The sequence below is a fragment of the Ruditapes philippinarum genome, unplaced genomic scaffold, assembly GCF_026571515.1.
Source record: "Ruditapes philippinarum isolate M1 unplaced genomic scaffold, ASM2657151v2 ctg10135_1_1_1_1, whole genome shotgun sequence".
Taxonomy (NCBI): Eukaryota; Metazoa; Mollusca; class Bivalvia; order Venerida; family Veneridae; genus Ruditapes; species Ruditapes philippinarum.
In genome coordinates this window covers 8150-33723 of record NW_026857184.1, presented here as the reverse complement: position 1 = coordinate 33723, position 25574 = coordinate 8150, and the positions used below count along the sequence as shown (strand labels likewise).

Below are 25574 nucleotides of genomic sequence, written 5' to 3'. Positions count from 1 at the left end.
AAATGGTTTCATTCTTCTTTTTCCCCGATTAAATAGCATCAATATGAAGTTTTGTTTTGCTGCTAAACATGCGTCGTCATCATGGGACGTAAAGACTGGAGATAGATAAGTTTATCCGGCAAGGCTTTATCCAGCTGATGTTATAGACAGTAGCAGGATAAATTGTCGTACCTGTAGTTCTCTAAGTATTGTAGCAATGTTAGTCTCTGTGGCTAAAGTCGTCAAGATTTCCAACTTCAGAAGTTTGATATGGGTGGCATCATTAGATCTTACGTAAAAACTCTTCAAGAACGGCTCAAACATTCCCTTCTGTTTCAACGACATCGTTGCTATGTTACTTAACACCACATACTGTACTTCTCTGAAATAAATAGAAGTAAATGTTGGTGAACTTTTTGTAAGCTTTGTATATTTAAATGGGCATTTTTTCTATATGATAATCTTATTAAAAAAAATTTCAAAAAAATTAAACAAGAACAAAACGCTATAACTTCCATATTGTTATATATGATATAGTTTTACTAATACATTTATTGTAAATATGCTCAATTCATTTGAATGTTTATGTTTTAAAATTTTCTAAATGTAACATTTGGAGTAATACTGTAAAATCATTATTATTTGTGGGGCACGAATTTTCGTGGTTTTCGTGGGTAGGTCAATCCACAAATTTAAGATCCAACGAAATTTTATCCCAATAAATACTTCTTTCTATGTCTCTATTCTATATATTACAAACATGCATCAGCGCTTTTTCCGCCGATTTTTGTGTAATGAATTTATTGAAGCGCTATGTGATACGTAAAGATAATGTACACGCGGTAAGTAAAATGCGCTGCGATTAAGTGTAAGATTACTTTGCGTTAGGTTATTATTTTTTTCAAGAAATTGAAAATCCATGAATTTAAGAACCCACGAAAATTCCCATTTTGATAAAACCACGAAATTTCATGCCCACGAATATAAGTGAATTCGCAGTAACTTACGTGTGAGATCTGAGGAGTCGAATGAGAGACCTGGCAACCGTGGACACCTCCGACCTTGGTGCACAATGGTGGTACAACTGAGCTACGGCCATCACAACCTGAAATAATGTCAGTATACATTAGTTTAACATATCCTGCATTAAAAAATTAAATCCAATTTAAAGTTAATAGGGGATAACCCGTTACTGCACTAAGGTAACATTTTTGTCAAATAGTAAAACACAAGCAATCAATACTTCTCTCAAAGTTTTTGACATATGAGCCGCGCCATAACAAAACCAACATAATGTTTTTGCGACCAGCATGGATCCAGACCAGCCTGCGCATCTGCTCAGTCTGATCAGGATCCATGCTGTTCGCTTACAAACCCTATAACAAGTAGAGAAACTGATAGCGAACAGCATGGATCCTGATCAGACTGCACGGATGCGCAGGCTGGTCTGGATCCATGCTGGTCGCAAACCCACTATGTTGGTTTTTTCGTGACGCGGCTCATATGGACGGTTTTCATGAAGCTTTTTATGTTGATATTACTGTAAATTGGCCTTTCTAATGAAAATTTTAAAGGATTTAATTTTAAAAGATTTCATCTGTTTATTATACATGTATCACAATTAACTGTATGGTTACCTTTTACATTTTGTCGTGTTTTGTAATGTACAGATTTAGATCAATGCACCGAAGTATAATTTTGTATATATCTATTAAGGAAAACTTTTATCATTTTTCTCTTTAATTACTGCATGTTTATTTTTCTGATTCTTTGTATTTGTAATCTCCGATGCTGACATAATATTCCTCCTTTTTGTTTATTATTGATTTATGTACCCTGAAGAAAGCTGTTCAGCCGAAAGGTTGGTATATTAAAGTGAATTTTTGCAGTTGACTACTTATTTTTTACTATTTATTTATAATCTCTAATTGAAATGGTAAACAATACTTACAGCAGCATTTCTGCTGTTCAACAAGGGTTTACACTGTCTTAGAATAAGCCTATGATCAGAGTCCATGATATATTGTCTAGGTTTTGTTTTAGCCTTGGCCTTATCATCATCGTCATCATCATCATCTTCATCTTCATTACTGTCCTTCTCTGACTCGTAAAATGGTTTGTCCACCTCATCCCCAACATTCTGTACAAAGATGTTAAAAATTTATTGTTTTATTCATTCTACAAAGTTTTTAAAGCTCAGTGGGACCATTAAAGCAAAAAAAAAATTCCCTTAATTTGTAACAAATGATAACAATACAGCTGCTTTTCCTTTTAGTTTAGTTTGATTGTACTGGAAGCAATAAGCTTATTGAAACACGCTCAAATCTGTTCCTGGAACCAACAAGTAATAAACAATGAGTGTAGTAGTGACTCTTGCTCACTGAAACAACAGTCTGGCCTTTATGAGGTTAGAACTTACGCCGCCAGCATTCCTTAGATTACTAGTTCAACACATAAACCATTCGGCCACGCAGCCAATTATATGCTTTTCTGTTTGTGGATATAATTTGGGACTTGCTAAGAACCACTTTAGCTTGGTTGAGCTAGTTATATAGGTTACAATACATTAAAAAGACACTTACAAATCATTCCTATTTAGGTTCGACATGAGCCACAAGCACTAAACCATGTAAATGCTAAAATTTTACACAAAAGTCTAATGTCCTAGATATATTAAGAAAGTTGGTTTAACAATCATTCTTACATGCTGCACACTATTCCCTAACCAAACAGATAAGACAATTAAATGCATTATTACGCAATATATGTAAAGCATAAAAAACGAATGCTGACACGTCATATGACGTTGTCAGGAAAATAACTTCTACATTACTGTAGTAAACAAAGTTTTATCAATTCTTATTTTGATAGCATGTTAGAATGGAAATAAATATTAATATTTCTTGCATTACAGTATAATAATGCATGGTTTATGGTTCAAATGCTTTGTAATTAATCACTCAAGCCTTTGTGATTATATTCCTGCACATTTGAACTCTTACCATTCATTATTCTACAACAGTGCACTCAAAATTGACTAAAACTTCCCAATTATCATATATTTTTACTTTTAATGTTAGGAATGTCAAAGTATCCAATCCAGGACTTGATTTTTACAGCTGATCATGCTTTAAAGTTAGAAAAAAAGGCAGATTTGTCAATAAATGGTGATAATAAAAAGGTATAGATATAACATGATAAAATGGCATTAATTGAAAGGTATAGATATACCATGATAAAATGGCTTACATCATCATTGGGGTTAATGAACTGTGACCTGACGTAACGAGTCAACATGTTGATGATGACAACTTGTCCCCATTCCTCCACATCTACCAGCAGGTTACACAACTTACGATAGTTCTTATGTATAAGGTCGGTACGCTCCGGGCACACTTCCTCAAATGCCTGTATCGCACTGCCAGCAACCAGCTTTAAAAAAAAAAGTTATTTGTTGGTTTAAACATATTTATTTAAGTTCCATTGCCAAGCAAGTTCTTGCAACTTATATTAATCACTTTTGAGGCCACTTCCTGGAACCAACCAGTACTGGTGTCATATGAAGAAACATAGTCGTGACCTGAGTAGGGCTCGAACCCATGATCTCTTGGTTGAGAGGCAGACACCTTAATCACTAGGCCACCGCTCCCCTTAAAATTAAAGTTATCAAAATTTAACCTTTAGTCAAATAGCAGCAACTGATTCTACCTATGCATCCACTGCAGATCAAATTCAGCCAGCACTTCTATGCACATCTGATCATGGTCAGAACTGTTTACTATTCAGTCAGAATATTACTATAGTCTGTCCCATCAAATTTGAACATTCCATTTTTTATTTAATATAATAGTAAAATCATTTAAATTAATGTCATGTTAACCCTGACGTCAATATCTCTAGGCATGTTTTTCATTTTTTTCATGAAGTCAGTAATATGGTCAAAATGTAAAAATTATATTTTTTCCCGTTGACTTGCGTTGTAATCTGACGTGACGTCTATTTCAAAATGGAGGCGCCCATATACACGTCAGTTAGGGTTCGTCTCACAATTAGCGTAAAATGAAACTGGTGATTATAAAAAAAAAATATTATTCTTATTTACTTACTGATCAATATCTAAATGTTATCATTAAAATGAAACATGACAACAAAGTTGGTGTTAAAACGGCAATTTTACTAGCAAACCATTATTTAAAATAATCAAAATCATTTGAAGTGAAAATATCAGTAAGCTTTATAAATTCTAACACACAAATTAATTAATTACCATGCTATACTCTCGTATTTTATATATTTTAAGAGAAAAAGAACAATAAGTGATTTGATTAGATAGCTGTTTAATCAAGCGCTTATCTTGAATACCGCAACGCGTCGTAGGGGAGCGGAGACTATAACAAGAGCTGTCTGTAGGACAGCACGCTCGACTATTCTAAGTGCTTGATAGTAAAAGAGCCTTGATAATGTTAAATTTTTTAAGTTCACAAAAGGGCTAATTTTTTTTTATAAATTCATGTTATAGGCCTTAGAGAGAGTCTAATTATACAGTATTGGCTTGACTATTCGGAAGGTAATGTCACAAGGGTGTTTTATTGAGTATAATAATACTAATTACCTATGAATACATAAATTTGACAGAAAAGGTACACAGGCTTTTTATTAAGATGTTTTATCAAGTAAATCACTGCTTTATTATTATGAATGCATAAAATTGTCCCAAAAAAGGCACAAACCCTTCAGTAGTTATTGAGATAACAGCTTACAAGCAAAACTTTACCATGAATTTCTAAGTTGAAAAAGGGGAGAAAAATCAGCCTAAATGCAAGATAGAATTATGGATCTTTGTCAGTGACCTACAATTATGACCCTAAATGCATATGTGAAGTTTTAAATAAATATCTTTAATAGTTATTGAGATATGTAAAACTTGCATGTAAACATTAACCAAGAGACTAAGTAGAAAAGGGGATATGAATCAGCCTCCAATTATGACCCTAAGTGCATGTGTAAAGTTTCAAGTAAATATCTTTGAAGACCTTTAACCAAAATTTCTAAGTTTCAAAGGGGCAAATAATTCTGCAAATATTGCAGGCAGAGTTATGCAATTTTGCAAACTGATGTACATTGTTACTATAAAAAAGTATTTTAAATTTCAATTGAATATCTCAAGCAATAATTCAGATATTTGACTTAACAAAAACACTTTAACCAAAATTTCTAAGTTCCAAAGGGCATTATTCTGTCAATATTGTAGGCAGAGTTATCCAACTTGTCAATCTGATGTACCTTGTTACTATAAATAAGTATTGTAAGTTTCAATTGAATATCTCAAGCAATAATTGAGATATTTGACTTTACAAAAAACTTTAACCAAAATTTCTAAGTTAAAAAGGGGCATAATTCTGTCAATATTGTAGGCAGAGTTATCCAACTTGTCAATCTGATGTACCTTGTTACTATAAATAGGTATTGTAAGTTTCAATTGAATATCTCGAGCAATAATTGAGATATTTGAATTTACAAAAAACTTAAACCAAAATTTCTAAGTTAAAAAGGGGCATAATTCTGTCAATATTGTAGGCAGAGTTATCCAACTTGTCAATCTGATGTACCTTGTTACTATAAATAGGTATTGTAAGTTTCAATTGAATATCTCGAGCAATAATTGAGATATTTGAATTTACAAAAAACTTAAACCAAAATTTCTAAGTTAAAAAGGGGCATAATTCTGTCAATATTGTAGGCAGAGTTATCCAACTTGTCAATCTGATGTACCTTGTTACTATAAATAGGTATTGTAAGTTTCAATTGAATATATCAAGCAATAATTGAGATATTTGACTTTACAAAAAAACTTTAACCAAAATTTCTAAGTTAAAAAGGGGCATAATTCTGTCAATATTGTAGGCAGAGTTATCCAACTTGTCAATCTGATGTACCTTGTTACTATAAATAAGTATTGTAAGTTTCAATTGAATATCTCAAGTAATAATTGAGATATTTGACTTTACAAAAAACTTTAACCAAAATTTCTAAGTTAAAAAGGGGCATAATTCTGTCAATATTGTAGGCAGAGTTATCCAACTTGTCAATCTGATGTACCTTGTTACTATAAATAAGTATTGTAAGTTTCAATTGAATATCTCAAGTAATAATTGAGATATTTGACTTTACAAAAAACTTTAACCAACGCAGACGCCGACGCGGACGCTGACGCCGACGCCGACGCCGACGCCGGGCGACTACAATAGCTCTCATATTCTTCGAATAGTCGAGCTAAAAAATGGTTCTTCGCTAATTAATGTTTGATTTACATAATTCTGTAGTTGTCTGAATTCTGTGTGTATCACGTCTATTCTAAAATAAATAAATTGACCAGGTTCGATGGGATACAAAAATATGTTACCCTTCTTATTTCGGGTGCGATGTTCTTGCGCTTAAACTTTCCGTAGGTTTCAACTTTCACAAGAAATCACCAACAAATACTACATTATCATGCAAATCTGACAAAAAATATAAAGAAAGGAAAACTGACTCACTACACGTTCAACATTGGTTTGCCTGTTACCACAGTGTCTACTTTAACTAACTCCCTCGCTAACGAGAGAACACAGACTCGTGTTCGAGGAAAATGTAAATTATAAGAATATAATAACATGCTTTCTAGTTTGAGCAATCAAACGTAGGCATATACACTTTAAGCTCGTAAATACAGATTTAACTTTCCGTCTCACAATTAAACAAAATGTCCAGAAATACCGGCAGTTATTTGATATTATTAAGAGTAAGTTTGAATTGGAGTGTTCAATAAGCGACAATAAGTGTTTTTTTTGTAGATTCAAAGTGTTACATATAATTACTTTGTTAATACTAAGGGTAGATCGAGTCAAAGAGAAACACCAAGTGACGTTCTCAATAATTTAAGCCTTCCTAAAATTTGAAAATATTCAGTGAAAAAACGATAGATCTAGCATATTTTTTGCGGGAGAAAAAATACCGCATATTGTATATTTTGTAGCTAAAAGAGAAGGATTTACAGATGTCTTGAATAACGAGATAATATGTAGGGAAATTATTTCTGAGAAATATATAAAATTGTTTAAAAAACATAAAATCAAAACAAATGTTATATGAAATGGAAGAAGTATTGTGCTGTTGTAGATTCATGTCATTAAGTGTGTTTAAAATTAAATATTTTAAATAATATTAATATATGAATTGAAAGTGTAATTTTTACAGTTAAGTTGCAAAATCTGGGTATACAAAAATTATTTCAAATGCCATCAAGACAAATTTATCTCAATGCTTAAAATTATCTGTTTGAGGTTACATATGCCTAACCGCCCTCTGTCAATGCCGCAACTGGAATCATCTATAAAAGCGCGAGGCATTTTTGTCATATATTTCGTAAATTGTTGTTGACATAATAAAGTTTTTTCGTCAGAAATCCATAACTATTGAGATGTTGACAACTAAAATTGATGGGCTGTTCTTGAATTATGGATTTGGAACATGCTGAATTATGATGTGTTTCATTTACATATTTCATTTGCTCACCCAGATAGCTCCACAAATTGAACAATGTTTTAATAATGGGACAGATTATCAGTTTAAAAAGTCTGGATCACCAAAAATGTAGGAGTCATGTCATATAGCATGAGTTTTAAAGTAAAAAATTGGGATCTACGGAACTGGATAGAAACTGGCAATGAAGGAATCTTCAGAATGCGAATTTGTCGTGACATTTATAAAGTTCATAGGGATTCTATTCAGCTAAAAGTAAGTCTACTCCATGTGACTCGGTGTTCTTGTTGCTTATTATTCATTCTTTTAAAGTTTTCTATCATGCATTGCAACTAAACTGTTACATCTTGTAGAGTGATCCAGCTTTGTAAAATAATCATGAAACGACCCCGAGAACCTCATGTATATTTAAGAAACATGACATGTGCTTTCTCCCGATCATCTTCAAATGAAGAGTACTTCGGCAATGGCTACGGAAAATAAACAACAGAAATTTACCATAGAGAAATCAAAATTTGCTTTCACAAGAAAAGTAGACACTTTAGAGTAAAATCCTTAAAAATCTCGAGGATGGTCTTGTCCAAAGTGAAAGATGGAAGAGTCCATTTAAGATATTTAGGGTGGTAAGGTTTGATTAACTCTAAAAATTGTTGTATTTATCAGATGTTTTTGATGCACCACTTCTGAGAAATAAACAGCAAAATGTGTAAAAGACTGAAAATGTCTTCATCAAGTACAACTGATACATACTGCTGGCTACAATAATTTATATCACTTTCCAAAAATTTACCAACAATTTTATTTCATTTCTATGCAAAGTCCCTTTTTCTTACACTTCTGCTCAATATTTTTTTCTAAAGCCTTAAATTGTTCTTTATTTACAGCCTAAAGTAAAGTTAAATAGTAACAAAAATAAATCTGTTTTTGAGCATTGAATTGTTTGCTTTGTTGGTTGGGTTTTTAAGTTGCACCAAACTCTGTAAAAGTCTTATTATATACCTACAAATTTTCTCCCTAAAATACACAAAAATCTTGAAGCGCAAATACGCTTCAATGGATAGAAATTTCCATATTATGTTAGTGACAAATACAGTACCATATATGGAAGTGTCAGACTATTTTTAACATTGGTTCCGATCTCAGCTTTGTATATATAAAAACATTGCATTTGGAAACGGGTACCAAAATTTTGCAAGAATTACATATTCATCCGTCAGACATGAATTTATTTCTTGACAACTACATTTCACTTTCTCTGAATAAAACTAAAAGGTTTATAATAAAAGGAAAATAATGTTGTAGTAGCTTTCTGAGGCTATGTATTTTTCTACTCGCAACATTGGAAAATTGATATCTCGCAAGACTGAAGTATAGGTGGAGCAAGATTTCAGGTGTCCCTCTGTGCATTTTTTCAGGCTCGAGAGGGCACCCTGATGAGAACTGACTAAAAACATAGAGTTTATTATAAAGAAATAAATATTTACAGTAGTTTTATCTGCCAGAAGCTTCTCAATCACTTCAATGAGCTGATCTTTCAACTCTGGATCAATGCTGAAACAGAAAAGTCTCACTGTAAATAAAATATTTAATCTATATGTAAGACCTGTGTACATTAAGGCTCCCACGCTAACAATTTTTTGTAAACATTTACACGATACCGTTTAAACGGTGGTACTTCTATGTACTATACCACACCATGTATTTGAGTCGCCAAATGATTACTTACTTTATATTTTAAATACATGTACAAGTAAATAATGTTCAGGACTCATCACGATTGAGTCTGCACATATTTTCTGCATTGTCCCCATTTCGCTATTTAAAAGATCAATTAATCATCTTTACCAAAAATGTATTACGTCACAAACGATTATTGCACGGTGATGCTGTGTGGAGGGTTTTAAACACCCAGTTTCCATTTTTACTTTGGAATAAACCAATTAGAATAGATAAAATCCATGATTACAGTCAATGATTAAGATAATTTGTAAGACAATATGGTTATTTCGATTAAACGGTAAAAGTATCTTAACTGTTTACAAATGAAAATCGTTAAGAATCCGTTTAAACATGTAACAGTGGGGGCCTTATTGTACATACGTCCAGGTTTATGGTATCCCTATTCATTTAATCGAAGTTGTTAATTTATATGAAATTAGTTGTAAACATATATGAGCCGCGTCATAACAGAACCAACATAATGCGTTTGCCACCAGCATGGATCTAGACCAGCCTGCGCATCCGCACAGTCTGATGCTGCTCATTATTATTAAGTTTATTCAATTGAACAGTAACTGTTGTTTAAATTTGCATGAAATTAGTCGGAAGATACTTTTGAGACAATAAAGACTACAACAACATCTGTATAAACCATAATCAAATGTTTTTCTTCATGAACCAATCTCTCATACTTATAAACATGTTCAGACAAATTTGGGGTGAATATACTTGAAATAATTCTCAACATATTACATTAAAGGTCATTGGCCAAATATCAGATGATGTTAACATTTTTCAGCCAGTATGATACTCCCTAACATCTCAAAGTATTACCTGTATAGTTTAGGGATACCATGAGCCGCAGTTTTCCTGACATACGGCGACATGTCCATCACAGCTTCTTTAATTGACAACATCATAATTGGGGCGATCATTTGTACTCTTATACTAGACAATACACGCAGGGCACTTGCTCTTATCAACTGGTTTGGATCCTGTGTTGAAAAATACATATTTATCTATAATGTCAATTATACCTTATCTTACAAACGTTTAATTTGTGACACAAAGTCACTGTATACTCACAATTGTCTTTACCCAAGTATACAATATTAGGATTTTATTTCTTTCAAATTCCTATTTCATGTACAAAAATCTTTTTTTAAAAATTTCTTTACAAACTGACCAGTGACCTGAATTTAAAATGAAGTCAAAGACGTAATCTGAAAATACATACAGCCTGACCAGATCGCATTAAAATAGTGGCAGTAAAAAAATTATAACTTTACGCAAGACATGTCCATTTAACATGTTTAGAAAGGTAAGTATGATATCAATAGACAAATATTTTGTCTACAAGAATGAATATTTATATGTATTTGCTTAAAGGCCCTTTATGCCTCAGAAATGCTATCGTTTTTTTATTTCACAAGAACATTAAATTTTTGGTATCTTGTTACAGTTTTCAAAATATACTCATTTGCCATATAGATGAACTATCTTTGCTTTGTTTGCAATCGGTATAATTATTGTGAATTAGTATTTTATATAGAACACAAAATACTTCTTAGTTAACAGTTTATTAAAGTCATAAATTGATGGGAAGTCACGAATCAATGGTAATAAGGCATATATGGATTTCTGAGGCCTAATGGGCCTTTAAATACTTCTGCGTTTATAAAATATGTCAGAACACTTGTTACCTTGAGAGCTCTTTGGAATGTACTGATAGATAGGAGGGCAAGGTCTTGCTGTTCCTCGGCGTACCTTGTCAGGTACACATACACAAGCTTCTTCACCTGACGTTATTAAAAAAGAATGGTTATAGATTTTTTTGGCAATATTTCCCAAGGGCAAGTAATCTATACTGACTTAAGAAAATGAAATATTTTAGTTCTCTCCCCTGCATAAGTATGAAAAAAAAATCAGTGACGAATTGCTCTCCAAGTAATAATGCATAGCTGTGGAAAAATACATTGAAATGTTAGTTCGGTATGATTAAGAAACTAGCACGTCTCTCAAGGTAATATAGCATACAATTCTCCGATTGCTTATATTATCCGGTTGCTAATATTGTCCGGTTGCTCATATTATTTTTTTATAGTTCATACAGTTCTGGGATTGCTAATATGCACTTTTACCCTGAGAGACATGTGCTATTTATAAAATATTTTGTTGATGCGAGTGTGACAAGAATCATTTCTAATCATTATTTTAATAAGTTTATTATTAAAATTGACAAATTTGTAATACAAGATTATTAAGCCACCACTTTTTTTTTAAATTCTAGATATTAATAAAGAGAATGTAAATGCAGATACAAGATATGAAAAATGTTTAAATTTGCTGAAGAATAGTAAAATAATAATGATTACCGTGGAGGTGATAATAGAGAAATCTATCATATCTATAATAATGAGCCACGTCACAACAAAACCAACATAATGGGTTTGCGACCAGCATGGATCCAGACCAGTCTGAGCATCTGCCCAGTCTGATCAGGATCCATGCTGTTCACTTACAAACCCTATAATAAGTAAAGAAAATGATAGCAAACAGCATGGATCCTGATCAGACTGCGCAGATGCGCAGGCTGGTCTGGATCTATGCTGGTCGCAAAGCCATTATGTTGGTTTTATTGTGCCGCGGCTCATATATTTTTACAATATGTTTTGATGGCTTTATTATATTATTATATTATCATTTTATATAATTTACTGAAATAGAATAACACATTCTTTCTGTCAATATACCATTAACATTTGTTATCACCCCTTAACAGGGGTAGCAAAATCAATTGTCCATATTGCCCACGTTGTCCCACAGCCTGTAGAGGCATGTTGCAATTTTCAAGATTTTACTATATAAATATCAGACGGACAAGTTAAGAAATGCTTCAGATAAAAACAGGCAAGTAAGTCAAAATCAGCCCATTAGTGTTTGTTATGACCCCTAAAATGATGTGGTAAAGGATGGCTATAAACTTACCTCTAGATTTTTACAGACCACATTCTTCACCACTGCAGGGAATAAGTCTGAGGCATCCTTGCCTTTAGCCACCATCTGAATAAAAATCCAAATACACGATACAATAATACTACAGATGAGCAGTGCCATGACAAAATCAACATAATGGGTTTGCGACCAGCATGGATCCAGACCAGCCTGCTCATCCGCGCAGTCTGATCAGGATCCATGCTGTTTGCTATCAGTTTCTCTACTTATAATAGGCTTTGTAAGCGAACAGCATGGATCCTGATTAGACTGCGCGGATGCGCAGGCTGGTCTGGATCCATGCTGGTTGCAAATCCACTATGTTGGTTTTGTTATGGCACAGCTCATATAACTCGTGAAAGAACAATAGCCCACAGCTATGAAAAAAATTAAATTTGAACTTTTTTAAGAAAAAATATAGATGATTATTGTTTATACATTTTTTATCATATGGAGAAATGACTGGTATTTTCACAATTCAAATGTGATGAAATATTACACTGATTTATCTAAAGAATATGTAACATACATATTTAATGCTGATCGAAAGTTTAAGTTGTAAAATATTGTTTTAACCCATAAAGTATGTAATATAATATTTAAAGTTTATTGAAATATTTAGTTGTAAAATTACTAAAATATCATTCAGTGTATTACATATTGAATGGGATACATGAAAAATCTCATAGCTTTTGAAAACCCAAATTTTTAAATATACAAACATCTGCAGGGCCAAAAAACCCTTCTTTAAAGACGCCGAATATCGGCTACTTCCCCAACCAAACTAGCCTCTTTTTTTCCCCAATTTGGTCTTAAAATTTCCCCAATCGCTTGAAAATCCCCTGCAGAATTAAGAACTGAATTAACAGAAAAAAAAGGAAAATATTCAAGATTTCTTCAATCTTTCTTCCGAACAGCGTTGAAAACATGAAATCCCTGTATGTAAAAATAAACCGTGACCTATTAATATCCGCTTAGAGGGGTGTGCACATTGATCGTATAGAATTTCATTGACTCGCTAGGCATGACGCAATATACTGTATTATACCCTAGAGGGGTATGCATAATAGTTGTTAACATTTCATTGTCTCGCGAAACATGACGCTGTACTTTTTCAAAAGCTAAAAATAGATGACCTTAACTCTAGTAAAAAACCGAAAATCTATCTTTAGATGTAAAAAGATATTTACAGTTATTTTACCGCTACAAAGGTAAGTTATTGTACGAAGTTTAACTAATAATTTCGAGTACTTAAATCGTTTTCATTAGTAGAACTGTAACTAAATTTTTTGCTTTACGGCAAAGTTAAAAATGTCGCATAACTGGACATATTACACAAAAAAATTAAATTGTCCGACTCCAAAAATACCAAAAATATCACGGCTTTTTTTCTAAAGAAAAACGTAAGTGAATCAAGTAAAGTATCAGATACACCTTCAGATACCAATAGATCTAAAGTCATTGAGATAGAGAGAAGTGTACTTTTTCAACCACTGTTGATCACAAACACTTGGGGTTTGGAGCTCAAAACGCCTTTAAAATCCAAATAAAATGCATATTTGTCAATCCCAGCACATGTACTGATCATATATATCAAAAAAACTTAATATAAGCCGTTTTGAAAAAAATTCATATTTCAACATCTATAATAACCCCAAGTGTATGTGCTGTTGATGATGTTGTCATTGTTGATAAAACGGAGTCCGAGAGATCAGAGAACGCTCTGGTGGATGAGTTTAAATCAAGAAAGAATAGGGAAATGTTATTATAAATCAAGAATCAATGAATAAAATTGGTTTTTTTAGTTATAAGAGAGTCTATGTTGTTTAATTATTTTTCCATATTAATGTTATATATCCTTTTCTTGACGATTATGAAACAGCCCAATTTTTCCCCAAATATGCAAAAATCGCGCTTATTTTCCCCAAGTAAAAGGCTAAGGCCCCTTCCCCAAAAAAGGTGTTTTGGCCCTGATCTGATACTAGGAATAACAAACAACATTGCATCAATTCATCAATAAAATTTCCGCCATGGATAAAGAAATTTAAGTGTTATTAGAAATATCACAAGCAATTTAGCATTCAGAGGAGCCAAAACACCATTTTTTGGGAAGGGGCCTCAGCTTTTTTCTTGGGGGAAAATATGCATTATTTCGGCATACTTTGGGAAAAGGGGTCTCAAATTTAACACAAACTTTTAACAAGTTCTTGAGAATAGAAAAGCAAAAAGCACTGGGATATAAGACAATAAAAAACCTTATTTCAACAAGATCATTTAATTTTGTTGTAAATTCTATGGGAAATTTCAAAAGACTGGGGAATTTTGAGGACCAAACTGTGGTAAAAAAGAGGCTAGTTTGATTGGGGAAGCAGCCTATATTTGGCCTCTACAAAGAAAGGTTTTTTGGCCCTGGCATTGATTGTCACAAGGAGGCAGTTTGAGACCAAAATGACTGTCTCAATGTATTTTGGGCTACCTAAAAACTTAGAAAATATTCTTAATCATTTGTGAAAAATGACAGCCTAAAATTCAACACAGAGCATTTCAGAGAATTTCATTGGCAATCCTTAGGGGATTTTTTTTAATTCATATTTTTTTAAACTCAGGATAATCCCTGATTTTCATACTTACTCCAATAATTCTCTTCATAGCATCAAGTTTCTGTGAATCTTTGTTACTATCCAGCATTATCTTCAGATCTTCATGACTGCAATTTATAATACAAGAAAAAAAAAACATGATATGAGCCGCGTCATGACAAAACCAACATAATGGGTTTGCGACCAGCAGTCTGATCAGGATCCATGCTGTTCGCTATCAGTTTCTCTACTTGTAATAGGGTTTGTAAGCAAACAGCATGGATTCTGATCAGACTGCGCAAATGCTGGTCCCAAACGCACTATGTTGGTTTTGTCATGATATAATTCATTTATCTATAGATAGGTCCTGCAACATGCCCTTCCATGTATTTTAAAAAGAAATAACCGGATTTTGTTGAAAACCTGGTTAATAAGAAAGACTTATTTGTAACCTTTGTGCAGTAATGGCATAACTTTTTTAAATTTTAAATTATGTAAGGAGTTAACCTGTTACAGCAGTAAGGTGATGTAATGTATTTGTGAGGATATTGAAATAAAGTTTGACAGTGTTAATTACTTAATGAATTATATACACATTTAGAAACTTCCATTCAACCTCTAATATTTACATATAATGTTTAAGTATTGACAAGGACAAAAAGGTCTGCTCACATACATGTGAACTTTTTCCAATGATCAAGTGGGAGATTTTTCTTCAAAAAGAGGGAGATTTTAGAATTTGCAATAAACAGAGCAAGTGGGAAATGGACAAAGTAGACTGTTTGAACAAAGAAGGAAGTTCTGACAACAAAAAAGGGAGATTCCTTTGATTTGTGAAAATACCCCTTATTTTAAGAAAAATCTTTGAAAATATGACTGCAGAAAGTGGGAGTCTCCCCCTAAAAATGGGAGTGTTCACATGTATGTCTGCTCATCTGACAGAGCAAGTGGAAAATGGACAAAGTAGACTGTTTGAAGAAACATACATTGTATTTGATATGTTTAAAAGCCATGAATGAAAACAAGAAACACAGCCGATACTTTGGGGTGTGTATTAAATGCGAATTTTTAAACCACTGATGGGCACATTCGAATCATGTTCCCAACTTCCCACATATATTTATCATTATAGTACAGTACACATTTTATTAATATCCCCAAATACATTTGTATTTGCATGGTTTCCAGTTTTCTTATGTGAGTATGTCATTGAAAACACATGAAATACTTATATGTCATCTATCTATCTTTTTTTAAAGTAACAAGACTTTGTAAATTCAATTTGTTACAGAACAGCATAAAGCTATGTCTGAATGGACATTTAGCTATTTCAATAATTTTCGTTTTGTAAAAATAGCTGAAACATTGATCCAATTGCTTACAGTTTTTGACACCTTCGCTCAGAAATCTTCTGGGGGTACATAACTAAACTTTTAATTCATCTAAATTATTAACTTCACTTACATTTACCAATTAAACGATTTCTGTCACCATTTCCTGTACATTGCTATACTGTCTGAGGATTATCATCATGGGGCCATACTTAAAAAAATGTTTGTTTGCAGTAACGCGACCGACTCACAAAATTTGCCCCTACTCAAATTTTTTTTCATGGTCTGGATAAAAAATTATTTTTTTTGAATCAGAAAACTATGCCTTGTGCTTTGTTTTCGTTCTTTAAAGGTTAATAGAAGAAATAAAATGTAGGTCTTATTAAATTAGAGTTCAGTTATCAATTTATTAATTGTTACCAGATTATCAAAGCATATATGGGTTACACGACTTACCGGAATCGGCCGAATTACCGAAATCGACCGGAATCGGTGGTGAATTACCGGAATCGACCTGTAACTTTGTAATAATTAAACTTTTAAAGTTTTTTCTTGCAATTTTATAAGATATAAACAATATCAATGATTTATGAAAAGATTTTTGTAAATAAAATCGCTTTTGATTAATTTATCAAGAGATCTAATATCAACGAGCTATTGCCAAACTGCCCGTGACCGGAATCGGCCTGTTATTTCGTTTTTTATGCAACTTTTAATGTTCCTTTTGCATGTTTTTATAAAACCTAAATATTATCATTAATCTTCCTAGAGATTGTGAAAAAAAATCGCTTTTAAATAATGATAATAATAAACAAATATTTATGATCTGCGAAAACGTGCAAACTGCCGGAATCGGCAAAGGATTACCGAAATCGGCCTGTAATTTGCTTATCTATATACTTTAAACAAATTATGTTTGCACCCTTGCTTATAAATAAACAATAGCAATGATATGTAATCAGATTATTGTCAATAAAATCACTTTTTATTAATTAAACAAGATATTTAATATCGGCGAGTTACTGCCATACTGTCGGAATCGGCGAAGGATTACCGGAATCGACGTATAATTTAGTCTATTGTACTTTTTTACGTTTTTGTTGCATTGTTAATATTCATCTTATAAAATATAAATATTATGAAAGATATTTGAAAGTTTCTTTCTTTCTTTTATTTTGTAAATTTCAATTCGCCTTTGGTTAATAAAGCAAGAAATCGAAGATCGGCGAGTTACATATACTGTCATACAGCCGAAATAGGCCAATGATTACCGGAATCGGCCTGTATTATTGTAATTTATGGACTTTGCCAGAAAATTGCAAACAATATAATAGATATCTAAAAAGATTTCTGTAAATGAAGAATCATTATTAAATAATAAGCTAGAGATCTAAGGTCGGCGAATTACTGCCATATCGCATAATTATATGCAGTGCAAGGGCTATCGGACAATTACCGGAATCGGTCTGTTTTTCCCCACCAATATTTCAACGTTTGAAAAATAACCTTGACTTATTTTATTAAATACAAACAATTTAAAAGATTTTTATAATGTTTATTGAAAAGAAGCAAAAGATTTATGAAAAATTGCTGTTATAAATAATAAAAAGATACAAATTGAAGATCGGCAAAAACGGGAAACCTGTCGGAATAGGCGATAGATTACCGGAATCGACCTGTAATTTGGTTATTTGTGAACTTTTTGAATATTTCTTTTGCATGTTTTATATAAGATATAAACATTTTCAAGGATATTCATTTTTGTAAATAAATTAGCTTTTGATTAATAAAACTAGAGACCTAAGATCGGCGAATTACTGTCATTCTGTCGATATAGGGGAAGGATGGGCGTGATCAGCCTGTATATTATAGTTATTTTTATGTTATTTTATTGAATGAAAAAAATATAATTGATATAAAAAGATTTTTTTAGAAATAAAGGTCACTTCTTATTATAAACTGGATATCTAAGATAGACTAATTACTATCATAGTGCCTGTATTAACAGGTAAATACCGGAATTAGTCTGTTATTTTGTTATATTTCAGCGTTTTAAAAAAATATCTTGCCATATTTTATTAAATACAAACAATTCAAATGATATTTGATAACATTTATTGCAATTGCTATTGCATAATAAACAAGGTGATCTATGATTTCTTCCATACTACCGAATCGACGAGCGATTACCGGAATCGGCTTCACTTCGTCTAGGATTACGAATTTACTGGAATCGGTTCTAATTTTGTTATGAATGTGAACTCAATATTATTATTATCATTTATTTTTGCATGTATTTACAAACATAATCATTGATCTTTTATGGAATAATGCAATATCGTCTTTAAATTATATTTTTTCAGGACATTGCTAACAGAGGCTTGTTTGAAATGACGGATAACAATAGGTCAGTTTAGCCTTTCTTTATGTTTGCATTACTCAATTCTTGATTTCATAAAGTAGTCGATTTATAATTACATGCAATAATTTTTATTTGAATCTTTATTTAAACAATACAAACCTCATAAAATATTCACATGAAATCAATGTTTTACCAGGCAGTTAAATCGTACTTACTTGACAGTTCATGGTCATTCTGGAGTATCAAATCAATTGTCGTCATTTGCGTTATTGGTGCACCATAAAAATATTACAAAGATTGCGAATAAGTCAATCGTTGAAACATAGATTATTTAGTCTTAAATAGTAAACAAATCATATATACCCGTAACGTATAAAACAGTGAGATATGTGTGTTAACTATATACGCACAGATGATACTGTCACTTTATTGGAAGTAAACGAGCTGTATATTGGGAGCTGTGTATTGGGAAGTGTGTTATACTACAAATCAGTGGGGTGCCAATATACGGTATGCTGATATATTTCATAGTGGGAGAGACTATCTGTTAGAGAATGCCTGTTGTTCAGCAAGCTGTAGATGAATTAAGTCATAGGATTTATTGAACTTCATAATTTTTAAAGACTTAAGATTTAGTCAATGTAAAAACGAAACAACAATATAAACACCCTGTATAGATCTTAAGATTCTTTTCAAAGTTTAGCATAATATCTAACCGTTTGACCCATGTTATTATTAATAAACAAGAGGGCCATGATGGCCCTGAGGTCGCTCACCTGTATATAGGCCCCCCCACCCCCGGGCCACTTTTTACCCAAGGGCTTTTATTTGTTTATTTGAACAGACTTGGTAGACACCCATAAGAAGATGTTTCATGCTAAACATCTAAGTTCTAGCTCATTGGCTTTTTTAAAAGAAGATTTTTAAAGTTTTTACTATACACATATAGTTAAAAACAATGACACCCCTGGGGCAGGGCCAGTTTTGACCCCCGGGCGTTTATTTTAACAAACTTTGTAGATATTTACTTAAAGATGTTTCATGCTTAATATCTAAACTCTAGCTATTTGGGTTTTTCCAAAGAAGATTTTTAACTTTTTGCTATACACATATAAGGAAAATCAATGACCTCCCCCCCCGGGCGGGGCCAGTTTTGACCCCAGGGCTTTTATTTGAACATACTTGGTAGACACCCATTAGAACATGTTTCATGCTGAATATCTTAGCTCTAGCTCTTTGAGTTCTCTAAAAGAAGATTTTTTTAGTTTTTACTATATGCATATAGGGAAAATCAATGACCCCCTGGGGCGGGGCCAATTTTGACCCCAGGGCTTTTATTTGAACAAACTTGGTAGACACTCATTAGAAGATGTTTCATGCTAAATATCTTAGCTCTAGCTCTTTGGGTTCTTTAAAAGAAGATTTTTTAAGTTTTTACTATATGCATATAGGGAAAATCTATGACCCCCTGGGGCGGGGTCAATTTTGACCCTAGGGCTTTTATTTGAACAAACTTGGTAGACATTCACTAGAAGATGTTTCATGCCAAATATCTAAGCTCTAGCTCTTATGGTTCTTTAAAAGAAGATTTTTTAAGTTTTTACTATATGCATATAGGGAAAATCAATGACCCCCAGGGGCGGGGCCAATTTTGACCCCAGGGCTTTTATTTGAACAAACTTGGTAGACACTCACTAGAAGATGTTTCATGCCAAATATCTAAGCTCTAGCTCTTACGGTTCTTTAAAAGAAGATTTTTTAAGTTTTTACTATATGCATATAGGGAAAATCAATGCCCCCCTGGGGCGGGGCCAATTTTGACCCCAGGGCTTTTATTTGAACAAACTTGGTAGACACTCACTAGAAGATGTTTCATGCCAAATATCTAAGCTCTAGCTCTTATGATTTTTTAAAAGAAGATATTTAAAGTTTTTTCTTTTGGTTGCCATGGCAACCAGAGTTCTGCATGGAATTTAATTCTTTGAACAATTTTTAAAGGTGACCACCAAAGGAACATTCCTGTGAAGTTTGGATGAAATTGGCTCAGTGGTTTATGAGGAGATGTCATTTAAAGCAAAAGTTTACGGACGGACGGACGACGGCCGGACGGACGCCGGACAAAAAGCGATCACAAAAGCTCACCCTGTCACTTTGTGACAGGTGAGCTAAAAATGGAAGAAGATCTTTTAAGTAAAGGACTATGATATATACATGTAGTTATCTATGTCTCTGGCTTATGACACTGAATTAATAATGACATTTTCCGCGAACATCCCAAATAAGCACACAATAGTTTTTTAATGTGATGTATATGAATGTATGTATGAACTGTCAAGTAAGTACGATTTAACTGCCTGGTAAAACATTGATTTCATGTGAATATTTTATGAGGTTTGTATTGTTTAAATAAAGATTCAAATAAAAATTATTGCATGTAATTATAAATCGACTACTTTATGAAATCAAGAATTGAGTAATGCAAACATAAAGAAAGGCTAAACTGACCTATTGTTATCCGTCATTTCAAACAAGCCTCTGTTAGCAATGTCCTGAAAAAATATAATTTAAAGACGATATTGCATTATTCCATAAAAGATCAATGATTATGTTTGTAAATACATGCAAAAATAAATGATAATAATAATATTGAGTTCACATTCATAACAAAATTAGAACCGATTCCAGTAAATTCGTAATCCTAGACGAAGTGAAGCCGATTCCGGTAATCGCTCGTCGATTCGGTAGTATGGAAGAAATCATAGATCACCTTGTTTATTATGCAATAGCAATTGCAATAAATGTTATCAAATATCATTTGAATTGTTTGTATTTAATAAAATATGGCAAGATATTTTTAAAACTCTGAAATATAACAAAATAACAGACTAATTCCGGTATTTACCTGTTAATACAGGCACTATGATAGTAATTAGTCTATCTTAGATATCCAGTTTATAATAAGAAGTGACCTTTATTTCTAAAAAAATCTTTTTATATCAATTATATTTTTTTCATTCAATAAAATAACATAAAAATAACTATAATATACAGGCTGATCACGCCCATCCTTCCCCTATATCGGCAGTATGACAGTAATTCGCCGATCTTAGGTCTCTTGTTTTACTAATCAAAAGCAAATTTACTTACAAAAATGAATATCGTTGAAAATGGTTATATCTTATAAAAACATGCAAAAGAAGTATTTAAAAAGTTCACAAATAATCAAATTACAGGTCGATTCCGGTAATCCATCGCCTATTCCGACAGGTTTCCCGTTTTTTGCCGATCTTCAATATTAATCTTTTTATTATTTATAACAGCAATTTTTCATAAATCTTTTGCTTCTTTACAATAAACATTATAAAAATCTTTTAAATTGTTTGTATTTAATAAAATAAGTCAAGGTTATTTTTCAAACGTTGAAATATTGGTGGGGAAAAACAGGCCGATTCCGGTAATTGTCCGATGGCCCTGGCACTGCATATTATTATGCGATATGGCAGTAATTCGCCAACCTTAGATCTCTAGCTTATTATTTAATAAGGATTGTTCATTTACAGAAATCTTTTTAGATATCTATTATATTGTTTGCATTTTTTTCTTGCAAAGTCCATAAATTACAATAATACAGGCCGATTCCGGTAATCATTCGCCTATTTCGGCTGTATGACAGTATATGTAACTCGCCGATCTTGCTTTATTAACCAAAGGCGAATTGAAATTTACAAAATAAAAGAAAGAAAGAAACTTTCAAATATCTTTCATAATATTTATATTTTATAAGATGAATATTAACAATGCAAGTTATGCAACAAAAACGTAAAAAAGTACAATAGACTAAATTATACGTCAATTCCGGTAATCCTTCGCCGATTCCGACAGTATTGCAGTAACTCGCCGATATTAAATATCTTGTTAAATTAATAAAAAGTGATTTTATTGACAATAATCTGATTACATATCATTGCTATTGTTTATTTATAATCAAGGGTGCAAACATTTTGTTTAAAGTATATAGATAAGCAAATTACAGGCCGATTTCAGTAATCCTTTGCCGATTTCGGCAGTTTGCCCGTTTTCGCTGATCATAAATATTTGTTTATTATTATCATTATTTAAAAGCGATTTTTTCACAATCTCTAGGAAGATTAATGATAATATTTAGGTTTTATAAAAACATGCAAAAGGAACATTAAAAGTTGCATAAACAACGAAATAACAGGCCGATTCCGGTCACGGGCAGTTTGGCAGTAGCTCGTCGATATTAGATCTCTTGATAAATTAATCAAAAGCGATTTTATTTATAAAAATCTTTTCATAAATCATTGATATTGTTTATATTTTATAAAATTGCAAGAAAAAACTTTAAAAAGTTTAATTATTACAAAGTTACAGGTCGATTCCGGTAATTCACCGCTGATTCCGGTCGATTCCGGTTATTCGGCCGATTCCGGTAAGTCGTGTAACCGAGCATATATTGTCCAGCATTTTGAAATTCCATGTTTATTTGGGAGTACAGTTCAATAAAAAAAAAAAAATCCACCTACCTACCCACCTTGGAAATTCTGGGTCGGGTTACTGCAAACAAACATTTTTTTAAGGATGGCCTGGTAAATATTAACTTGACAATAAGATTGCATAAAAATTTATTTATTTCTTGCTGCAAAGGAGATCATTTCAGATTTTTATTTCTACCTAGTCCAATAGATTAGACGTTACAGGCTTGTTTAGTTTTATGTTGGTCAAGTCTGACGTCTAATAGTTATTGCTCATAAACGCGTAGCATTTTGAAAAATTAAAAAAAATGGCTGTTGACTTGCCTTTCAAACTTTATTCAAAAGCTTATCTTCTGTTCTTTCAATTGCATGGTCTATCATTACCAAAAACTTTCAAACAATGTACTTATCAATTAAAAATAAAATATAAATATCAGTCTATTTTGCTCATCGGCCATACTGGTTAAGTAAAGCGTTTTACAGATTGATTTCAATTTTTTGTACGGAAAAATATTTTCGAACACACGGACGGTTTATGGGCAATTATTTCGTTGAAAAAATATTCCGTTAGAAACTTCTGGACTCATTTAAACGCTTGCATTTGAATTAGCCAATCAGATTTCGCGCACTGTATGACGGCCATTTGTATATCGGCTGTACAAGGAATTTAATTAAATGAGTGGATTAAATAACAAGAACTGTCGGAGGACAATAACGCTCTACTATTCGAAAATTTGTCACAAGGGTGTTTCATTGAGTATAATAATGCTTACCTATATGAATACATAAAATTGTCCGAAAAGGTACAAACCCTTCAAGTTTTAATACATTCCCTTTAGTAGTTATGGAGATACAAGCTTACACACAAAAACTTAACCAAGAATTTCTAAGTCGAAAAAGGAGCATAATTATGTAAAAAAGCAAACAGAGTTATGGGACTTGTGCCAATCATCTTAGAAAATCACAGAGAACAAGTGTGTGAAGTTTCAATCCATTCCCTTCAGTAGTTATGGAGATACCAGCTTACATACAAAAACCGAACCAAGAATTTCTAAGTCGAAAAAGGAGCATAATTATGTAAAAAAGCAAATCAGAGTTATGGGACTTGTGCCAATCATCTTAGATAATCACAGAGAACAAGTGTGTGAAGTTTCAATCCATTCCCTTCAGTAGATATGAAGATACCAGCTTATTTATAAAAACTTAACCAAGAATTTCTAAGTCAAAAAAGGGGCATAATTATGTAAAAAAGCAAATCAGAGTTATGGGACTTGTGCCAATCATCTTAGAAAATCACAGAGAACAAGTGTGTGAAGTTTCAATCCATTCCCTTCAGTAGTTATGGAGATACCAGCTTACATAATGATACAAAAACTTAACCAAGAATTTCTAAGTCGAAAAAGGGGCATAATTATGTAAAAAAGCAAATCAGAGTTATGGGACTTGTGCCAATCATCTTAGATAATCACAGAGAACAAGTGTGTGAAGTTTCAATCCATTCCCTTCAGTAGTTATTGAGATACCAGCTTACAAACACAAACTTAACCACAGGGACGCAGACGCCGACAAATGGGTGACTGCATTAGCTCGATTATTCTGCGAATAGTCGAGCTAATAACTTTTCAGATGTGACAGTTCAATTATTTTGTTAAAAGGTATTTATTTTTTTGTTTTGTTCATAAATATGTTAAATTTAATGTAAATACACGCTGTTTTAATCGTTTAAATTCATTAGATCTAAATTGATGTCTAATGTCAATTTTTTGCTACACGATTTTGCAAAGATCTGTTAAGACCTAACGTAACATGGAAAATGTAAAATATCAGATTAATGAATGATAAATATGAAATAGGTTACATATAGGTCTTATAATTAGGACTAATTTCTACACAGACGTACAGTCACCTGATTTCTTTGTCTGTCCCGAACAAAAGATAAGTGAAAAAATCATAAAAGTACACTAAACACTATAGTAAAAACCATGGTTTTATTGATTGCGCTGTTACAGCTGGGAGTATTATAAGCTGATTTGGATAGACCAACTCACAAGGAATCAAATTCATACCCCACCCACTTTTTAACAAAGCAGTGAAATGTATACCGTTTAAACTCGTTGTTAAAGAAACTACTGCTTGCAGGATCAACACCCACATCTGGTTCTCCGCTGCCAGTAGAAGACGGAGGCCTGTCATTGTAACCTCCCGAAGCTTGAAACCCGCCGTTACCTGCCATTCTTATCAAAACCGACACCGCCAGCTGTCAAAAAATTCTACTTCCTGTAATATTTGGAATACTTTGGTCATTGTCCTTTTCATTAAACGGCATAGTGACGCTAAATTAATTTTGTACGGTCATACAACACTAATTGTTAGCTGTGTAATATTCGTAGGCACACACACACACACACGCACACACACACACACACACACACGCACATCGCTATTTATGAGGCACCTAAATAAGGAAAAAATTTCCAGGCATATTTGTTTTGGAGACAAATATATTCAAATTGTTATCATAATGAGTGATTTATGATGTTAATTGGTTAAAAAATTGGAAATGAAATACTTAAGATATTTTGGTCCCAGTTGA

General features: G+C 32.5%; 1 protein-coding gene across 1 annotated transcript; it reads right to left on the bottom strand.

Annotated features, from left to right (window-relative positions):
- Window positions 1-171: 171 nt before the first annotated feature.
- LOC132749015 (AP-3 complex subunit beta-2-like) lies at window positions 172-25265 on the bottom strand (the record flags this gene model as incomplete). Its single annotated transcript, XM_060738682.1, is given in 10 exon segments — window positions 172-361; window positions 987-1084; window positions 1931-2119; window positions 3229-3411; window positions 8985-9051; window positions 10054-10214; window positions 10923-11018; window positions 12208-12282; window positions 14845-14920; window positions 25084-25265. Coding segments are annotated over 10 exon segments (1266 nt in total), but the record flags the coding sequence as incomplete, so codon positions are not given.
- Window positions 25266-25574: the final 309 nt, after the last annotated feature.